General features: G+C 52.8%; 1 protein-coding gene and 1 long non-coding RNA gene across 4 annotated transcripts; one reads left to right on the forward strand and one right to left on the reverse strand.

Annotated features, from left to right (window-relative positions):
- Positions 1–3854, reverse strand: LOC112899065 (probable metal-nicotianamine transporter YSL9). Of its 2 annotated transcripts, XM_025967396.1 has the most exons (8): positions 3099–3854; positions 2834–3006; positions 1695–1792; positions 1467–1601; positions 1193–1382; positions 1002–1116; positions 642–923; positions 417–558 (listed from the first exon to the last, which is right to left on the reverse strand). In XM_025967396.1, exons 1-8 carry the CDS (start codon positions 3523–3525, stop codon positions 551–553), a joined length of 1428 nt encoding a protein of 475 aa, XP_025823181.1. In that variant the 5' UTR covers positions 3526–3854; the 3' UTR covers positions 417–550. The 2 variants fall into 2 exon arrangements, with proteins under 2 accessions (XP_025823180.1, XP_025823181.1); XM_025967395.1 differs by having other exon boundaries at positions 1–923.
- LOC112899067 lies at positions 974–2145 on the forward strand. 2 transcript variants are annotated; one of them, XR_003229973.1, is made up of 5 exons: positions 974–1133; positions 1240–1327; positions 1411–1573; positions 1660–1762; positions 1878–2145. It is a non-coding gene; the product is annotated as an uncharacterized LOC112899067 (long non-coding RNA). The 2 variants fall into 2 exon arrangements; XR_003229972.1 differs by having other exon boundaries at positions 1240–1410; positions 1487–1573; positions 1878–2144.
- Positions 3855–18403: the final 14549 nt, after the last annotated feature.

Consider the following 18403-nt stretch of genomic DNA (forward strand, 5'->3'; position numbering starts at 1 on the left):
CTAGTGTGTAGACCTGAATGCCATGCACAATGGTGGATTGATCTTGGCCAAGGCAAGCAAGGATTCGGGGAAGATCCAAAGCCCATCGCCACATATCAAACCAGATGCAACTGCTGGCACCATTAATGATGCTTTGCTTCTGTCGACCATGTGCCAGGTGAAGACAATCAAGCTCCCAACACACATGTCGATGGCAAAGCTCGCGCCAACTAAGAAGGGAACCCCCATTGCCATTGGTAGAGGAACCCATTTGCCATACTTGGGTGGCAAGAGGTCCCTCATCAGATTGGCTGCCACTGCAAATCCAAAGAATCCATAGCACAGCTGCAAACAATGTAGCGGCAGAGCGGAGAAGCCCTGGACACCAAGAATTGCCATATTGCGGTAGACTAGAGCATATGGTGCCTTCCAGTACCCATCTGGGTTGCCAATATCAAAGGCCTTGTAGAACAAAAGGAATGTCAGCGGTCCAATGACGCAGCCCATGGCAGTGCCAATAGCCTGAGCAATAATCATTGATCTAGGTGATGTAAAAGTAAGATGTCCAGTCTTAAAGTCCTGCATCAGATCAGCAGATATTGATACCAGCGATTTTACCAACCCACAGCCCACTAGGCCAGCAACTACACCAGAGTCCTTACCGGCCCAGGCTGCAAGAATGAAGAGAGCGACCTTTCCATAATTGTAGGCCATATTGATGTCAGTAAGGCCAGCGCCATAGGCATTGCAAAAACCCAACGCAGGAGCCAATAAGTATGCTATGACAACATAGTACCATTTCATCTCATGGAACATCAAGGGAATAGCAAACACTGCAACAACTGATAGTGCAAGATATCCAGAGAAGGCTAGCCAGGTAGGGATACTGTCTCTTGTGAAAACTTCGTTGCGATGGATGTCATCGAGCACCGGAATGTCTTCCTCTGGAAACAGGATGAGCCCCACATCAGATAAACTATACATCAAATATCATATTCACATGAATTAGGCAAACTATTCACCTTTCTTTGCACTCTTCAGTCTTGATCTGTCAAGCAGACTCTTAACAGTGAATGCAACAATCTTAACAAAATTGTATAGACCATCTCCTAAGATGAGCGCTATGCAGATGAAGGCCTAAAGAACAAGAGAAGGTAAGTAAGAAATGAATGTAGTAGATGTGAACATAACAAAATTGAACTGTGAAACAAACCTTGTAACCTTGTAGACTTCTCATGCTGCTTTCTGGTATGTCTGCAGGATACCAATCCCCTTTCAAATCACTGATCAGTGGCCACATTACCCCCCATGAGAGAAGCGCACCAAGAAGGAGAGACAGATTAACAAGGTGGGAGCAAATCATCCCTGCCCCAACATATGTTAAGCTGAAATCGAAGAAAAATCTGAAATACAAGTATATATTTCAATCAGGTGAAATTATTGCTAGCCAGGAACTAATTCATTGACTAATGGACCAAAAGACTGACGTTTGTTTCCAAGCTCTTAGTCCAAAAGTGGGAAACTGTGAAAACCCACAATTGCCTCCACCTGAGTAAAACCACTGGAAGAAGCTCCAGAAGAAGCTGATTGCAAAGTATTTTGTGAATCCATTCACTTGCTGCCTATTGTGAACATAACACAAAAACTATTCAATCATTGAAATTTTATATGATTCTGCAGGTTGAGTTATGTGAGAGAAGTAGAGAACCACATACTTTGCTGTTGCATCTCCATGAGTCGTGTGGAATCCATTTATAAGCACAGCTGTTGCACTACCACTTGGGTAAGTTAATTTGTAGTCAATTATCATGATCTGAAATGGTTTACAATGTCAGTAGCAGATTTCATCATCCATTTATACTGAAATGCTTAATAACTTGTTGAAGTTCTTGAAACAGAATATGGAAGAGCTTGGAGGAATCAAGTTCGTTTAAGGCTCACAACACATATGTTTAGTAGTCGACTTTGTGTTTGAGCTTATCAAATTATGTTTGTGTGGTGGACTTGCGCTGCTTTTTAACTTCTATTCTGCCAACCTATGGCTGTAACAATGTAATGACTGACGGTTCAATGCATCTATGGATTTGGCAAGTATATCAAATTGCTATTCAAATATTTAATAGTAAGTATATCATTACTTTTAAAAATCTCCATTTCATTTGGCAATGTATACCTCAATCCACAAGCAAAGCAGCTAATACTCTGAATAGAGATTAGAGAAGCACCACACAGCATAGGTGGTTTGGTGCCTTTCTTTCATCACCGGTCATCATCAAAAGTATACGTGCCAGACTGCCCTGACATAACTAGCAATCACCTAGCTGGTTAAACAACGGAAGCAGATAATATGCCTTGAGACAGTGACGATCGTATAATGTAGCAGCACAATTCAATCAGCAGATGGAGTTAACTAAAATGTTTTGGAAATGTCAAAATACTAGCTATTGCTTATTGGGCCACACTAAAGCAGTTAACTAAATCAAAGAATTTTTCTCATTTTTCCTGCTTAGCAAACCCATGAGGAACTCTTCGCTAAAACTGAAATAAGCATAAGCTGACGTTTTACGGTACCAACAAGATAGCACGACAGGTGAAAGACTCACGCATGCCGCTGAAGGAAGAGAGATACAGCCAAGAAATTATATTGTCTTTTGTGATTATTTTTTTCTTCAGGTCTGTTTTGTAATCAGATAAATTTGTTAAAAGAAAAGAGCAGGATGGTGGAGAGATAAAAGTTGCTCCTTTTACTTCTTACGGGACTAGCAACAGTTGACCGGGCAACAATGGGGAACGGAACAAGATTGGGGAAGAAAGGTAAAGTCCCAGTTCTTAAAATGTAGCTCGGCTCACCGACCTTCCTGAGAGGGATCAGCGCAACAATCCCAACGAAGCTGACGGCGAAGAGGAAGCCGGTCATCCAGCCAATGCCGGGTTCCTTGTAGCTCCCCGGCACGTTGCCTTCCGTCTCCTCCCCCGCCATTTCGTAGGTCCGCTTGTTGAGCCCAAGCAAGAAGGAACCAAACCCACCTGCGGCAGAGAAACTCAGGGAATTTCATCAATCCAAGATCTCCACAGACAAGAAGGGAAGATTCAGTCATAAAAGTCCGCACGTCTCTGACCTCCGACGGCGATGCTGTAGCAAGCGACGGCGCAGGTCTGGACGACGGTGTTCTCCTGGCGCGTGAACGGGCGCGTGGCAACGCCGAGGCGAGCGAGCGCCTGCGTCCAGCCGCGGAGGATGACGAAGGCGATGAGCGCGGCGGAGACATTGAGCGTGGGGATGAGCCCCGTGGTGAGGCCCAGCTTCATGACGATCACGCTGTACATGGCGCCGACGGCGAGGCTCGCCACCATCCCGCGCGCCGTGAGCTGCTCCCGCCACGGCGGCAAGCGCCCCGCGGCGCGGGCCCCGGTCTCGGCGTCGCCGTCCAGGCAGGCGGCCGCCTCCGCCCCCTCGTTGACCCCGCCGTCCCGCGCGTGCGCCATCGCCAGCTCGACGTGCGGCGGCGGCCTTGGTTGCTGCCTCCTCCGGCGCTCCTGCTTCATGGCGGAAAGATTTTGGCGGGGTCAGATTTGTGGCCGCGGGGATTGGGATTCGGAGGCGGCAGAGGGGGGAAGAGTTGGTGAATTGAAAAGAGGAAGCCTCTCATGTCAACTAGTTCTTGGCCGTGAGCAAACAAGAGTACGGTGCCAGTGAGTTGTTCACTTGTTCTACTGGCAGAAGTGTGAGTTCATATGAGCAGAATTGAGATCGCCAAGGATCAGAATATCGGAGGAAGAAATCCGTGAGCCAAAAAAGATTAGATTTCGATGAACAATCCATGAAGTTATTTTCAGTGGAGCAGAGAATTCCAAGAGGCAGATTAAAAACAAAAACTCACCTCACCTTGGCTCGCCTGCTCCAGCCACAGGGACAACAGCAGTGAGCTAGTGACCAGAACAAGAAATGAAAGGTGGGCGATGGTACAACTGACCAGCACGTCACAAACTGGAGAGGAAAAGGATGGGTAAAAAAAGGAGAAAGATCATCTGCATTTTTTGGACAGGCCAATAGCTAGCAAGAATCATCAAAGTAAATTCCCCACCAAGTGTTAAAAAAAAAGAGCAAATTCCCCACCTGGGTTATGCTCTTCGGTGTGAAGTGCTCCTCCTCACGAACTAGACGTAGGTATAGCACTTACTATGCTAAAAGCTAAAATAAAATAAGCGAGGGAGAGTTCCTCGTCGGCACACAATGAGATGCTGGGCTGTTGAGTCGACCAACGTTCCGTGCAAGAAACACTGCGGCTCCCTGTCCCTTGAAATTTTCGGACGAACGGAGATGAGGTGCCAAAATATCAAAATATTGTTGGGCAAAAAACAAGAGAAGTCAACGCATTTTTTTAGGGCAAATGAGGAGAGCTTTCGTTCATCATCATGCAGGAATTTACAGTCCCTGTTGCTTATCTCCCTCAACCAACCAGGGTAACAGCTAGTAAATCAGAATTGCAACAAAGTTACACTTACACCAGGGAGAAATCGCCCGGCAAGATCGAACTTTGTTGACTTCCAGGAATCTGTCCTTTAGTACAGTCAGCGCCCCGCAGCGCGGGCGACGCAAGAGACTTGTCCTCAGTTTCGCCCCCAAAACGGGCGTGCGTCAGCATGTACGCTTGCGCCGGTGCGCCCCGGACGCACACCACCAGACGGCGCAGTTCACGCACGCACGCAAAGGGCGCCCGTATCTTCCTGGTCATGCTTCGGCGGCACGCGCCGCGCCGCCCGCTTTCTTGTTGGTCCGGTGAGGTCTCGGCCTCTCCTCGCTCGCGGTCCCCCGCGGCCGGTTGCTCTCGCGGGGCCGGGGCGTGTGCCCGCCCGGCGCCCGCGGCACCCCACCAGGCCACTAGACCCGGCTCGCCGGGCGGCCGGACACCCGACTCCCCGAGCGAGACGGAGCCGGCAGAAACCGACGCCGAGCCGCCCAGCCCCCAGGTGCGCTCGAACCGCGCGCCCCGCCCGCGTTTCTGCCGGGTCTCTTCGCTTCCAGCCGTGCTCGGTCCGTCCGGTCGTCCAGGGTGTCGTTTAGATCGCAAAACTTTATAACATTCGGAACTGTAGCGTTTTCGTTTGTATTTAACAAATTTTATCTAATTATGGACTAACTAGTCTTAAAAGATTCGTCTCGTGATGTACAATTAAACTGTGCAATTAATTATTTTTTATATACATTTACTGCTCATCCTAAAATTAATGTGATAGAGAGAATGTAAAAATTATAACATTTTGAATGCATCTAAAACTCCCGACGGAGTCGACAAGTAAGCAGAAACTGCAGCTTTACTTCAAAAACAAAAAAGAGAGCAGAAACGGCAGTAGCTGCTTCGGTTTAGCGATTGGGTCGTTCTCATGTGCCGTTGCTTTCGAAGGAAACGGGACGGTGCAAAAGTTTTCATCAGAATAAGCCCCGACGTATATCTCGACCTAGCAATGAAGAATCAAAAGGATGCTTGGTAATCTTAGACTGCGTCCACACTTGTTTTATTCTATCTATCTTATTGCGTGCGAGCGTAGAACTAGCCAGGGCGATGTCGCGTGGTCCGTGGGTCGCTTTCGGACGTGTGCCCCGCCCACGCCAGGCCAGTCAACGCCGCCTCACCCGGAACGGAAGCCAGGCCAGAGCCCGACGTCCGCTCGCGTGTCCTTCCTCGTCTCCACGCTACCGCTCTACGGCCTACGGGCTTGGCTGTTTGCTCCGACCGTGTGACTCTGCACCGTCGGTCTGTCACGTCCTGACGTCCGGCACAGGCGGAGACACTCTGGACCGGACCGGTTTAGCGATGTGGTTTTTCTCATGTGCAGTTGCTTCGGATGGACAATAAACGGGGCATGTTCCCATTAGAAGATGCCCATAATTGACGTGCTCGTCGATAATCTCGCCAGCGTGTCCGTAGTACGTCCATACGTGCTATTTTGTATTTTCGCTGGTTTTATATCAGTCGCGTGCAAGCCTAGAGCTGCTCGGGTACATGTCATACGCCTGGCTGTATACGCAAGTTCAGGAATCTGGAATCCGGAAACAGATATCCCTTGGTTACTGTTCGGACCAGTGAATAAAAAAAACAAGGAGCACTTATTACTTGAGATGCCGATAAAAAAAAACCGTTGTTTCGGTAACAGGAGTGCTCCAGCAGATTACCAATTTCATCGCTAATATAAGAAAAAATGGCGGTCGTCAAAACACACCTCCCTCTTGCTAAAATGTAGGAGGATTTCTCTCTGCACCTTATCCATTGAGTAATCTGCTATGACACTGACTACCAAAAATAAAAAAATTGCTATTGGTAATAGAGAGAGAAAATATATAGAATATGAGAAATGAGTAATCTACTGGAGATGTTCTTCTGAACACTTTGCAGCTCTAATCTGAAGTTTCAGGCCTAGTTGGCTACTAGTTTGGATCATCGTCTAGGATGGTTTCTTTTTTTCCTTTTTCGCAGTAGCATTTGATCCTACATGTCTGCACCCTCCAATCTGGATACGCGAAACGTGATATGTGTCATATAAAATTTCCAAGCACTAGAAAGTAGAATTCCATGGTGGAAGATGACATAGGAGTAATCATATCCTTTTTGGCTCCAAGCGTGGCGATCCACAATTCCAGATCGAACCGCGCACAGTGCGCGCACCAAGTGCAAACGGCACGAAGCACGCCGTTCACTGGGGGGAAATGACCAGTAATCACAGCAACCACTCATGATCCCACCGCAGCAGGGTCAACAGGAGCAGCATCACACGATCTCAGCTCCTCCTCTGCCTCCGAAGTCCGGAAACATATATGATTTCACGTGTCATAGTCCCGGAGATCCTCCCGGACAAGCCTTGACAAGTGGCACATCGTCCTGCCTATATATATGCCGCCTTTCCTAGCTGCCATTCGCAGCCAGAGCTAGCTAGAATGGCCCCCCTCCCTCCTCTACAGAGTCTAGGCCCGCGCGGCCGTGCTCCTCCATTCGATTTTGTATTCCCTGCCGTTTTCTTTGTTGGGTGGCGGTAGGTGCTCGATCGCGACTCGTGAAGGCTAACTTTCGGTAGAGGACGCGCACATTTCGTTTCGGTTCCTACGCTGAAGGCCTGAGATGATTTTGCAGTACAGATGTACTACACGGAGTGCCGCCGAGGAGAGGTCTGATGCGACGGAGCGTGGAAGTAAGTGGCAAGTCAAAGCAGCGGACATGGATCCGATGGTTGGTGATCGGCCTAGGTTGCAGCTTGTGGTGGAAAGGGTGACTTTTGCGTTGGCTCCTTGGTGCTCGTCGCCGTGAAAGATGTACGAGGAAAGAAAACGGGCATGACCGTACCAGAAGAAGAAAGGCAGAAGGGAAACCGCTTCCAAGAACTTGCAAGGGCGCGCATGGGCCAACCCGAGCTCGGAAGCCCTGACAGGGTGAAAAGCCCAGCAGCCCGTTGAAATTTCATGGTTGGTTACTAGGTGTCCATCAACTTCGTGCTCGGCACAAACTAGTATTAGAATTTCAGAGTGCTACAGAGTACAAAATCGAATGGAGGAGACATAGGTATTAGAAATTTATGAAAAAATAGAAATTAATGGAAGATGTGTGTAATTTTTTAAAAAAAGCATAATATATTTGTCGGTGTTTAACCGGCTGCCCACCGAGGGATATACCCAAGGTGGTAAGTTTTGGGTGAGAAGACGCCGAGATCAGGAACTCGAAGGTTCAAGAAACACAAGACTTTTAGACAGGTTCGGGCCGCACGGAGCGTAACACCCTACGTCCTGTATGGTGGTTTGTATTACCAAACCTTTGGTGTAGAATGACCTAGTGATCTTCTCTTTTTGAGAGGGGTCCCTGACCTCCCTTATATATCCGAGAGGCCAGGGTTACAAAGATACTAACCAATACCAGCTAAGGAATCGTACCAGAACATATCTCGAGTAGATTCCCCCTGTATCGGTTAGCCTTATCTCTTATTTAAACGGAATGAATAAGAGATAAACAAGATGAATAAGAGATAAGACGGACTTAATCTCTTAGATCTCTTTAAACTACGTTATGTGCCCAGCCCGGTGACCCCGGGTCTGACAAGCCCCCGAGCTCTTCGTAGCTGAGTACTGCAAGCTTATCGAGTACTTTCGAAGCAGTCTTCGACTTCTTCTGGATCTTCGTCTTGAAGTCCTTCTTCGAGTAGTTGCTGGGCTGCATCGAAGCTATGAGGTGCTCATGCCCCGAATTTTTATTATGGTGTGCGATTTAAAAATCGCACTCCATATGGAGTAGCCCCCGAGCCTTAGGTTGAATCGGAGAATCAGGCTGAGGGTCCCATTAGTCTGTAATCCTCCTTATCCTTCAAAGAAATTTGAAAAATAAGTAGTCGATGCCACGTACCCCGCAGCCCCCGAGCCTTAAATCCAAATCCCACAAATATGGAGATAAGGATCTAAAAACCGTGGCATTGGTGTTACTCTGGAATTGTGAGAAAAACTCTTCGCCTCTGCATAGTGAAATTAAACCTCCCGCTGGTTTATTTAACCGTGTGGTGGCTTAGAGTTTCTTCTGCACTCTCAGTCTTCATATGAGTCGTCTTCGAGTAGTTTTACGGCGTCCAGCCCCCGAGCTTACAAGTCAGGAGAGCCGAATGAGTCATGTCGAGTAGTGCGCATCGCCCGGCCCCCGAGCCTGGGAACTAGCGAAACTGCGATGGCACGCCGCGCTGCCTGGAGGGTTGTTGCTGAATCTTGACCTGAAAAAAGACAATGCACACATTATGTAGCATAATGTGAAGATACCGAGTAGTACTCAGTAATAATATAAATACACCAAAATTTATTCGGTGTAAAAATTTCGCGTCTTGCTCTTGCTAGGCCATGTAATTTCCCCGGTCAGTTAGCCTGTTACGTTTAAGCACCTGATCCCTGATGGCCGTAGACCATAGCGTAGGGAGCTTAGCCGCATGCACGCGTAGGAGCATAGGCTTACAGAAGAGTCGAGGTTTCATGGATTAAGGCGTGTGCTACCCGAGTACTTTAGCAACCGTTAAGAGAAGACAAAGAAGTTGTCATGCGACAAAGAGGATGCGCAGTGCGCAAAGATAGTCGGCGAAGTGTAGCTCTGGAGGGTTTCATGCCCATCGAGAGACGTACACGGACAAGTAATCGATCATGGTGTAGCCCCCGAGGGTTTCATGCCCGTCGAGAGGCGTACCAAAAAAGGTAGCCGATCTTATGAAGAACAAGTCGGAAAAGGTATAAATCACTTAGCTTGATTCGTGGACGAATGTCGACGAAGCCGTGGAGCTCGTTGATGAAGCTGCGACGATTTGTTGATGAAGCTCGACTAGTTGGAACCGATTCCGACTAGTTTTCGAGTCGAGACGAGTAGTTGATGTAGTCGTCGGCGAGCTGCCGATCGTCCTCGCGAAGTCGAAGTAGTCGAACACGTTGCTGCTGCGCGCGGATATTGCGGCACGAGCCGAAGTTGAGCCGGGTCGTCGAGGTCGACGGCCGTGGTGCATCGACGCTGTAGCACAAGGTGAAGTTGAGCCGAGTAGTCGAGATCGATGTAGCCGTTCGCTGAAGGATCCGATCTCGAACTCGATGAATTGATCCGTCGATGCACATGCGTGAAGGTAGCAATCCACCACCTGGTGAACTAGAAAGATGCCATCGAGTTCGCCGGCGGATCTTCGACGCGCTCCCCTACCTGGCGCGCCAGCTGTCGGTGTTTAACCGGCTGCCCACCGAGGGATATACCCAAGGTGGTAAGTTTTGGGTGAGGAGACGCCGAGATCAGGAACTCGAAGGTGCAAGAAACACAAGACTTTTAGACAGGTTCGGGCCGCACGGAGCGTAACACCCTCTACGTCCTGTATGGTGGTTTGTATTCCCTTTGGTGTAGAATGACCTAGTGATCTTCTCGTTTTGAGAGGGGTCCCTGACCTCCCTTATATATCCGAGAGGCCAGGGTTACAAAGATACTAACCAATACCAGCTAAGGAATCGTACCAGAACATATCTCGAGTAGATTCCCCCTGTATCGGTTAGCCTTATCTCTTATTTAAACGGAATGAATAAGAAATAAACAAGATGAATAAGAGATAAGACGGACTTAATCTCTTAGATCTCTTTAAACCACGTTATGTGCCCAGCCCGGTGACCCCGGGTCTGACAATATTCGATGTCTATTTTTATCAATGACCAGTTGATTCTATCAGATTGACGATCAGATCGTTTAAGGCATTGTTTGGATCCTTCAGCTAATAGTTAGCTAGGCTAAATATAGCTATTGTGGAACCAAACAGATTAGCTAATGATATTCCAGCTAATTAAAATAGTGTTATCTCATTAGCCGATTGAACCCAGTTAATCCCAACTAAAAACGTTAAAAGACCATATTACCCTCGACCCTTCTGTTGAATTTCCCAGCGTAGGAGTAGCATGGTCTATTCATATTAACAATCAACAATTAGTTGATGAATAACTAGTGACTAATTAACTAATCTTTAGCTAGCTAAATGAGACATATTATCTGTCGGTACATACAGATAGGGGTACCTCCTGCTAGGGTGTCCAGGCCCTGGGACTTCTCATAATCCACGCTCCCCCTCGCCTCTGGGCCACGTGGCATACGGCCTCCGGGCCTGACTGCTGGGACCACGGTCTCCGGACCCTCCCCGTGCTCCGTGAGGTCCGGGGCCTTTGCACACCCACGTGGGCGGGAGAGCTCTCGGGTAATCCCTGCGGACCCGGCCTCCCCTGGGAGGTCCGGGGCCGCCACGTGTGATGGCCAGACCATCACAGGTCAGCCCGCTCCGGCCGGCCACGGGGGCCCCGGACCCCTCTTTCCCCCGGGAAGGGGTCCGGAGCCGCCATGTGCTGCCCGGCGGGTCGCCTCTCCACCTACCAGCATTCAATGCGGTAGGTGAGCTGGGCGCGCCAAGGTCAAAAGGTGCGGCCTGCCACTGACACACGGGGCAGGTAAGCTGACACCACGGTAAGCCCGCCTGATCTGAAAGCGGCGCGTCGTATCACCGCGCACAGTGCGCGGACTGTGTGCAGTCCCGTCACGGCGCTGCGCGTGTGATGATGGTCTGTAATAGGTGTGCTAAGGCTTGCGATGTAACAGTGCGCATGGCACGAGTCAGCGCTGGCTCGCCCCCTGACTGGAGGTTCGATCCCAACAGTGACAGCACGGCTTCACTGTTGGGCAACGCTGACACCGAACACTGTACAAGACAAGGCTGTACACGGCCGTATCCCGACTATGGATACGCACATCAACTCCCCGATCGAGAGGACTACAGAGAGGAGCTCGAGGAGATGACCTCCATATCTCTCGTAGAACAAGCTCCTGTTGGCCGGACCCACATGTCGGGGTCCCGCTCAGTGTAAGCATCCCCCTTGGACTATAAAAGGGAGAATGCACTCGCTAGAACACGGGATCAAAAACACTCACGCTAGACGTTCTAAGTTCCAGGCTGCATAAGCACAAGCTGTATGCTAAGCTTCATCCAGTCTTCAAGCAAAACAACACCAAAGTGGACGTAGGGTGTTACGCTTCGGCGGCCCGAACCACTCTAAATCTCTGTGGCCTTCCAGCGTTCATCTGTTCGCCGATCGAGCACTCCTAAGTCTCTTCCAAACCCATCCTTAACTAGGATTAGGCGGGTGCTTTCTGCCACCCGGCTGGAGAAATCCTCCGACATTTGGCGCGCCAGGTAGGGGGCTTAGGTTTGGTTTGCGTTCGGTCGACCACCGTGACCTTGATGGCGCAGGAAAATGGTCACCATGACCTCCTGATCGGTGAAGAAGTGGCGTCAACGGCGCCTCGCGCCATCCCGCCTCCAGGGTGGCTCCGCGTGCTGCTCCACCACGCGCAGCGGAGCGGGACTCCGTGGCCCAATCGGTGCTCCCACCGAGCGGGCCGCTCATGGCAGCCAGGGAGTTGCTCCGCAACCCCCCTGGAGAGGCGGCGTCGCCAGACGCGCACAGACAATGGCGTGACGACGTCGACCGCCTCCTCTACCTGGCACAGGCTTCCCCAGGCTCAGCGGGGAGATCTGTGTCCAGGCAGCGCCGTCGTCAAGGCGGCGCATCCGGTTCTGTGCACTCACCATCAGTGAGGAGTGCACGGACTGAGGACCTCCGGGCAGAGCTCAACCGCAGGCATGCGGGAGAGGATGCTAGGATCTCCATCGAGCGAGCACGCAACCGACGGCTCAACATTGAGGGTCGGGACCTTGCGCCCGAGCTCGATGCGGCTGTGGCCAGGCCGCAAGGACTAGCCCAGGCGCCGGTTTCGGGCGTGGGCTGCGCAGCGCTCGCAGGCCACCTCCGAGCAGTCGCCTGGCCGTCCAAGTTTCGGCCTCACCTGCCGGAAAAATATGACGGGACTTCCAACCCGTCGGAGTTCCTGCAGGTCTACATCACCGCCATCACGGCGGCTGGGGGTAACGAAGCCGTTATGGCAAGTTACTTTCATGTAGCCTTGACCGGGCCGGCCCGGACCTGGCTCATGAACCTTACCCCGGGATCCATCCACTCCTGGGGAGAACTCTGCGCACAGTTCACTGCGAACTTCGCCAGTGCGTATCAGCAGCATGGCGTGGAGGCCCACCTCCACGCCGTGAGGCAACAACCCGGGGAAACCCTCCGGGCCTTCATCTCCCGCTTCACTAAGGTACGTGGAACCATCCCACGTATCTCCGATGCATCTATTATCACGGCTTTCCGACAGGGGGTCCGAGACGAGAAGATGCTAGAGAAGCTGGCGACCCACCAGGTGGAAGCCGTCACCACCCTGTTCGCTCTGGCGGACAAGTGCGCCCGAGCTGCAGAAGGCCGTGCGTGGCACTCTGCAACTCAGGTAGGACCTGCTCAAACGAGTGGGCCCAGTGTCGCTGCCCCTGGCAGCGGCAAGAAGAAGAACAAAAAGAACCGTGGCTTCGACAAGTCGCGGGTCGGGGGTCCGGCCGTTGCGGCTGCAAAGACCGGGGGCCAGAACTCCCGCGGCAAGCGCCCACGACAGCAGCGCACCGACCCCGGGTCGTGCCCTGTTCATCCTGGGGCTCGCCACAGCGCCGCTGAGTGCCGCGAGATCCAGAAGCTCGCGGAACGCCTCAGCAAGAGGCGTGACCAAGCCTCCAAGGAAGGCTCCTCCCCTCCGCGGTGGTCCGGCAAGGAGAAAGCCTCTGATGCCGACGCAGCTGCGACTGAGAGGGAGTTGGGGTACAAACCCCCAATAAAGACCTCAAGGGACTGTTCCAGCAGTCCGATTCCGAGTCCGGCGGGGATGAGCGCCGCAAAAAGCTGTATGTTATGTACGGTGGCAGTTCGGAGCTCGTCTCCCGACGGGACGTGAAGGCCCTTCGCCGGGAGGTCCTCTCGGTGAAACCAGTTGTGCCGAGGGCGGCGCCCCACCAGCGGTGGAAGGGCATCACCATCTCCTTTGGGCCATCCGACTGCCCAGAGAACATGGCGGGTGCAGGGGTGCTGCCACTCATCACGGCACCCACCATCGCCAATGTACGCCTTCACCATGTGCTGATTGACGGAGGCGCCGGCCTCAACGTCATCAGCTATGCGGCGTTCAAGCACCTGCAGATCCCGGAGTCCAAGCTGGCTCCATCACGCCCATTCTCAGGAGTGGGCCCCGATCCCGTGTACCCGGTAGGGACCATCACCTTACCGATTACATTCGGGACGGAGGACAATTTCCGTACCGAGAACGTGCAGTTCGAGGTCGCGGAAGTTAACCTCCCCTTCAACGCTATCATCGGCAGACCGGCCCTGTACCGGTTCATGGCCGTTGCCCACTACGGGTACCTGGTCCTAAAGATGCCCTCACCGGCGGGCGTCCTCACCGTCCAAAGCGATCGGGCCGCTGCTGTTGTAGCGGTCGAAAAGCTCCATGCGCTGGCTACGGGGCTTGCCCCTGCAGCTGGCACCCAGGGGTCCGACCCCTCGACCTCACGAGCCAAGGCCCTGGCCAAAGCACCGAAGGTCCGTCCGTCTGACACGGACGATCTACCCGTGAAGACCGTCCAGGTCGGAGCGGAGACCTCCCAGACCACCCGCATCGGTGGTAACCTGGGAGAGAAATAGGAAAGCGCGCTCATCGCCTTCCTCCGGGCAAATGTTGACGTGTTCGCTTGGGAACCGTCACAGATGCCCGGGATCCCTAGGGAGGTGATTGAGCATCATCTGAGGATCCACCCTGACGCCAGGCCGGTCCGGCAGAAGCCACGCAAGCAGTCCATCGAGCGGCAAAACTTCATCCGTGAAGAGGTCCGCAAGCTGCTGCAGGCTGGCTTCATCGAGGAGGTCTACCATCCTGTATGGTTGGCCAACCCGGTTGTAGTCCCAAAGGCCAACGGGAAGCTTCGGATGTGCATCGACTACACCAATCTTAACAAGGCATGTCCAAAAGACCCTTATCCACTCCCGCGTATAGATCAGATTGTGGACTCCACCTCCGGGTGTGATTTGCTGTCCTTCATAGATGCCTATTCTGGTTTTCATCAGATCAAGATGGCTAGTGATGATAGGAAGCATACAGCTTTTGTAACAGTGGATGGTCTTTATTGTTATATAGTGATGCCTTATGGGTTGCTTAATGCTCTACCCACCTTTGCTCGAGCGATGAACATCACTCTAGGTGATTTGGTTAGAGATATAGTCGAGGTGTATGTTGATGACATCGTTGTCAAGACTAGAGAGTCGAATTCCCTCTTAGAAAACTTAGCTCAAGTCTTCGACAAGTTACGGGCAACTTCCACCAAGCTTAACCCCGAGAAGTGCGTCTTCGGCGTATCGGCGGGAAGGCTCCTTGGTTTCCTGGTCTCCCACCGGGGGATCGAGGCCAACCCGGATAAGGTCCGGGCGATCGAGGCAATGAGGCCTCCTACACGCCTCAAAGATGTACAGAGGTTGGCGGGGTCCCTTGCAGCCCTCAGCCGTTTCATTTCGAGGCTGGCGGAGAGGGCGCTTCCCTTCTTCAAGTTGATGAGGGGGTCCGGCCCGTTTGTATGGACTGAAGAGGCACAACGTGCCTTCCAAGAGATGAAGCAGTACCTTACCTCCTTACCGGTCCTGGTCGCTCCGGATCCAGGTGAGACACTGTTTCTTTATCTTGCAGCAACAACCGAAGTGATCAGCATGGTGCTGGTCACCGAGAGGTCCGAGTTTCTCTCGCAGGGGGCCCCTGTGGACCCCCCTGCGGGAGAAGGAGGTCCGGCCTCCTACACTCCAGCAACCGGCTCTGCTTCGGAGGGTCCGGCCGGGCTCCGACCCGGAGAAGCACTGAGCAGCTTGGGGGCCGAAGGGTCCCCAGCCCAAATTGAAGGATCCAGTCCACCTGGCAGAGTCAGGACCGTCCAGAGGCCGGTCTACTACGTCAGTGAGGTCCTTCATGAGACAAAGGCCAGGTATCCTGAAACACATAAGCTCCTTTATGCTATACTTGTTGCGTCCAGGAAGCTCCGCCACTACTTTCAGGCCCACAGGATTGTGGTGGTGACCGCCTATCCATTGAGGGCCATCCTCCACAACTCCAACGCCACAGGCAACATTGCCAAGTGGGCTGCAGAGCTCGCGGGGTTCCAGCTCGACTTCCAGCCGCGTCACGCCGTCAAGAGCCAGATCCTGGCTGACTTCATCGCGGAATGGACGCCGGCACCGAGCGCCTCCGGGGGTCCGGACCAAGGGACGGACCCCCCGCGTCCGGAGGACAGGGCTCCGGTCTTCACCAGGCCTCACTGGACCCTCTTCTTTGACGGGTCCGCCCGCAGCAAGAGGGCCGGGGCTGGTGTGGTCCTCATCGACCCACGTGGCGAGCAGCTAAAGTACATGGTGCACCTTGATTTTGAGGCCACCAACAACATGGCGGAGTATGAGGCCTTAATCTTCGGACTTACGGCGGCTCTGTCCCTGGGGGTCCGAGCGCTCCTGGTCAAAGGGGACTCCCAACTCATCATCAGACAGGTCCGGGGGGAGTGTTGCTGCAACAACCCCCAGCTCGCAGCTTACCTCATTTATGTGAAGAGGCTGGAGAAGGACTTCGATGTGCTGGAACTGCAACATGTTCCACGCGAAGGCAACACAGCAGCTGATGCACTCTCCGCGAGCGCATCGACCCAGGCACCCGTGCCGGAGGGCGTCTTCCAAAGACGTCTGCTGAAGCCTTCCGCCCAGCCTGCCGACCTGGGCGAAGGGGGTCGGACTAGCACCTCGAAGCTGGCGGTCCCGGCGGCGCTCCATCCGTGGTGCCCGCCAAGGGTCGTGTGCTCCCTTGAGGGACCCGGAGACCTCAGGGAGCCACGCCCAGCTCCTCAGGAAGGTCCCGATGCATGGATCTCTAAGGTCCGGGACTACCTGAAAGATAATTACCTTCCTGAAGATCAAGCATCCGCTGAGCGCATTGTCCGGATGGCTAAGCGTTACACGGTGGTAGAAGGGGATCTCTATCGCCGTGGCGCCAACGGCGTCCTCATGCGGTGCATCACCCAGGAAGAGGGCCGCGACTTGCTTGCGGAGATCCATGGAGGTGAGTGCGGAAGTCATTCTTCATCCCGCACGCTGGTTGGAAAAGCTTTCCGGCATGGCTTTTACTGGCCGACAGCACTCCAGGATGCAGCTGAGTTGGTAAGGTCCTGCAAAGCGTGTCAGTTCCACGCAAAGCAAATACACACTCCAGCTCAGGCTCTGCAGATGATTCCTCCCTCTTGGCCCTTTGCGGTGTGGGGGTTGGATATCTTGGGACCTTTCCCTAGGGCCGTTGGCGGGTACCGGTACCTCTATGTTGCCATTAACAAATTCACTAAGTGGCCGGAGGCAACCCCAGTGGTCAATATCACCAAGGCGTCAGCAACTGCTTTTCTCAGGTCAATTGTGTGCCGGTTCGGGGTCCCGAACCGCGTCATCACAGACAATGGGACCCAGTTCACGAGCCAGTACTTCCAGGAGTACTGTGAGGATATGGGCATTCAGCTCTGTTTCGCCTTAGTGGCGCACCCCAGAAGTAATGGCCAGGTTGAGCGGGCCAACGCTGAGATCCTCAGAGGGCTCAAGATCCGGACCTACTGTGACCTTGAGAAGCATGGCGTAAGGTGGATTGAAGAACTCCCAAGTGTGTTATGGGGGAACCGGACCACACCTAGCCGGGCAACAGGGGAAACCCCTTTCTTCTTGGTTTACGGGGCCGAGGCGTGCCTTCCCCCGGAGATCACCATGGGCTCTCTGCGAGTCCGGTCTTTTGATGAGGAAATGCAGGAACAGGAGCGTCGCCAGGATGTGGACCTCGTCGACGAACGCAGATGGCGAGCAGCAGTCCGAAACGCACGGTACAACCAAGCGATCCGGCGCTACCACCAACGGTTTGTGCGTTACAGGGAGCTCCGGGTCGGGGACCTAGTCCTAAGGCGGATCCTGAACCGAGAGGGTATGCACAAACTCTCCCCCAGCTGGGAGGGGCCCTTCAAGGTTACAAAGGTGTGCCGTCCCGGATCTGTTCGTTTGGCAGCGGAGGATGGAATGCAACTACCCAATCCGTGGAACATTGAACACCTCCGTAAGTTCTATCCCTAGTACCCGATTGAGGAAGAATTTTTCCCTTGTAATTGGTAGTATTAACGTGCGGACCAGGGCGGTGGAGGTCCGCCCTCGTAAACCCGGCCCCTGGCGTACATCGCACAACTCTTCTGTACCAATTCATTAAGGGAAAGTTTGTTCTCGAATGTGTTCTTGAAGTCTATACAAGTCTACATCTTTTCGCTTCTTGAATTACACTAACCCCTCACACGTTTTCCGCGTCTGTGTCATGGCGGCTTCTTAAGTTGCGTGGCTCCGTCCCAGCCCCGGACCTCTGTCTCAAAGGAAAAAAGGAACCGGACCCCTGTTAACTGGCTCCAGGGAAACGCGCTCGCCCTTTGCTAGGGTCCAGGGCTGTGTAGCCGCTTAGCCTGGTTCCGCACCCTAAACCTACACGCCCTGCCCTCCTAGGGTAAGCGCCGTTGCACCTTGAACCATGTACCAGGGGACCGGGACCCCTTTTAGCCCTTAAACATGGGTCCTAGAGCTCTGACTCGCTTCGCAACTTAAGAGGCCTCTGCTGGCCAGACCGAGAACCTGTGGGGATGTCTACTAAACGTCGATCATAAGTTATGTGCAGGACCTCGGTTCTATGGCAGCTAGTCCCGACTTATTGCGACTACCTCCCAGGGGGCCAGGGGACCTCGGTGTACTCGAAAACAGCTAAGTTTTTCAAAAAAGTAGACGCACGAAATGTTTAAATGCATCACTGATAATATGCACAGCATTACGAAGTCATTTTACAATAACAAAAATTATATTACAAAAGAAATAACAAAAAGGTACTAGCACTACTGCTCTGGTGGTCCGGAGGCACTCCCACTCTCTGCAGGTTCGGGACGT

The sequence above is a fragment of the Panicum hallii genome, chromosome 7, assembly GCF_002211085.1.
Source record: "Panicum hallii strain FIL2 chromosome 7, PHallii_v3.1, whole genome shotgun sequence".
NCBI classification, from domain to species: domain Eukaryota; kingdom Viridiplantae; phylum Streptophyta; class Magnoliopsida; order Poales; family Poaceae; genus Panicum; species Panicum hallii.

What these genes read in the sequence shown, in the direction of transcription:
- LOC112899065 (XM_025967395.1), bottom strand. Translation starts at nt 3,525, where the DNA reads ATGAAGCAGGAGCGCCGGAGGAGGCAGCAACCAAGGCCGCCGCCGCAC. An exon ending in GAAGTCTACAAGGTTACAAG is followed by an intron (nt 1,117 to 1,192) that starts GTTTGTTTCACA and finishes CTTGTTCTTTAG; the next exon opens with GCCTTCATCTGCATAGCGCT. An exon ending in ACTGAAGAGTGCAAAGAAAG is followed by an intron (nt 924 to 1,001) that starts GTGAATAGTTTG and finishes TCCTGTTTCCAG; the next exon opens with AGGAAGACATTCCGGTGCTC.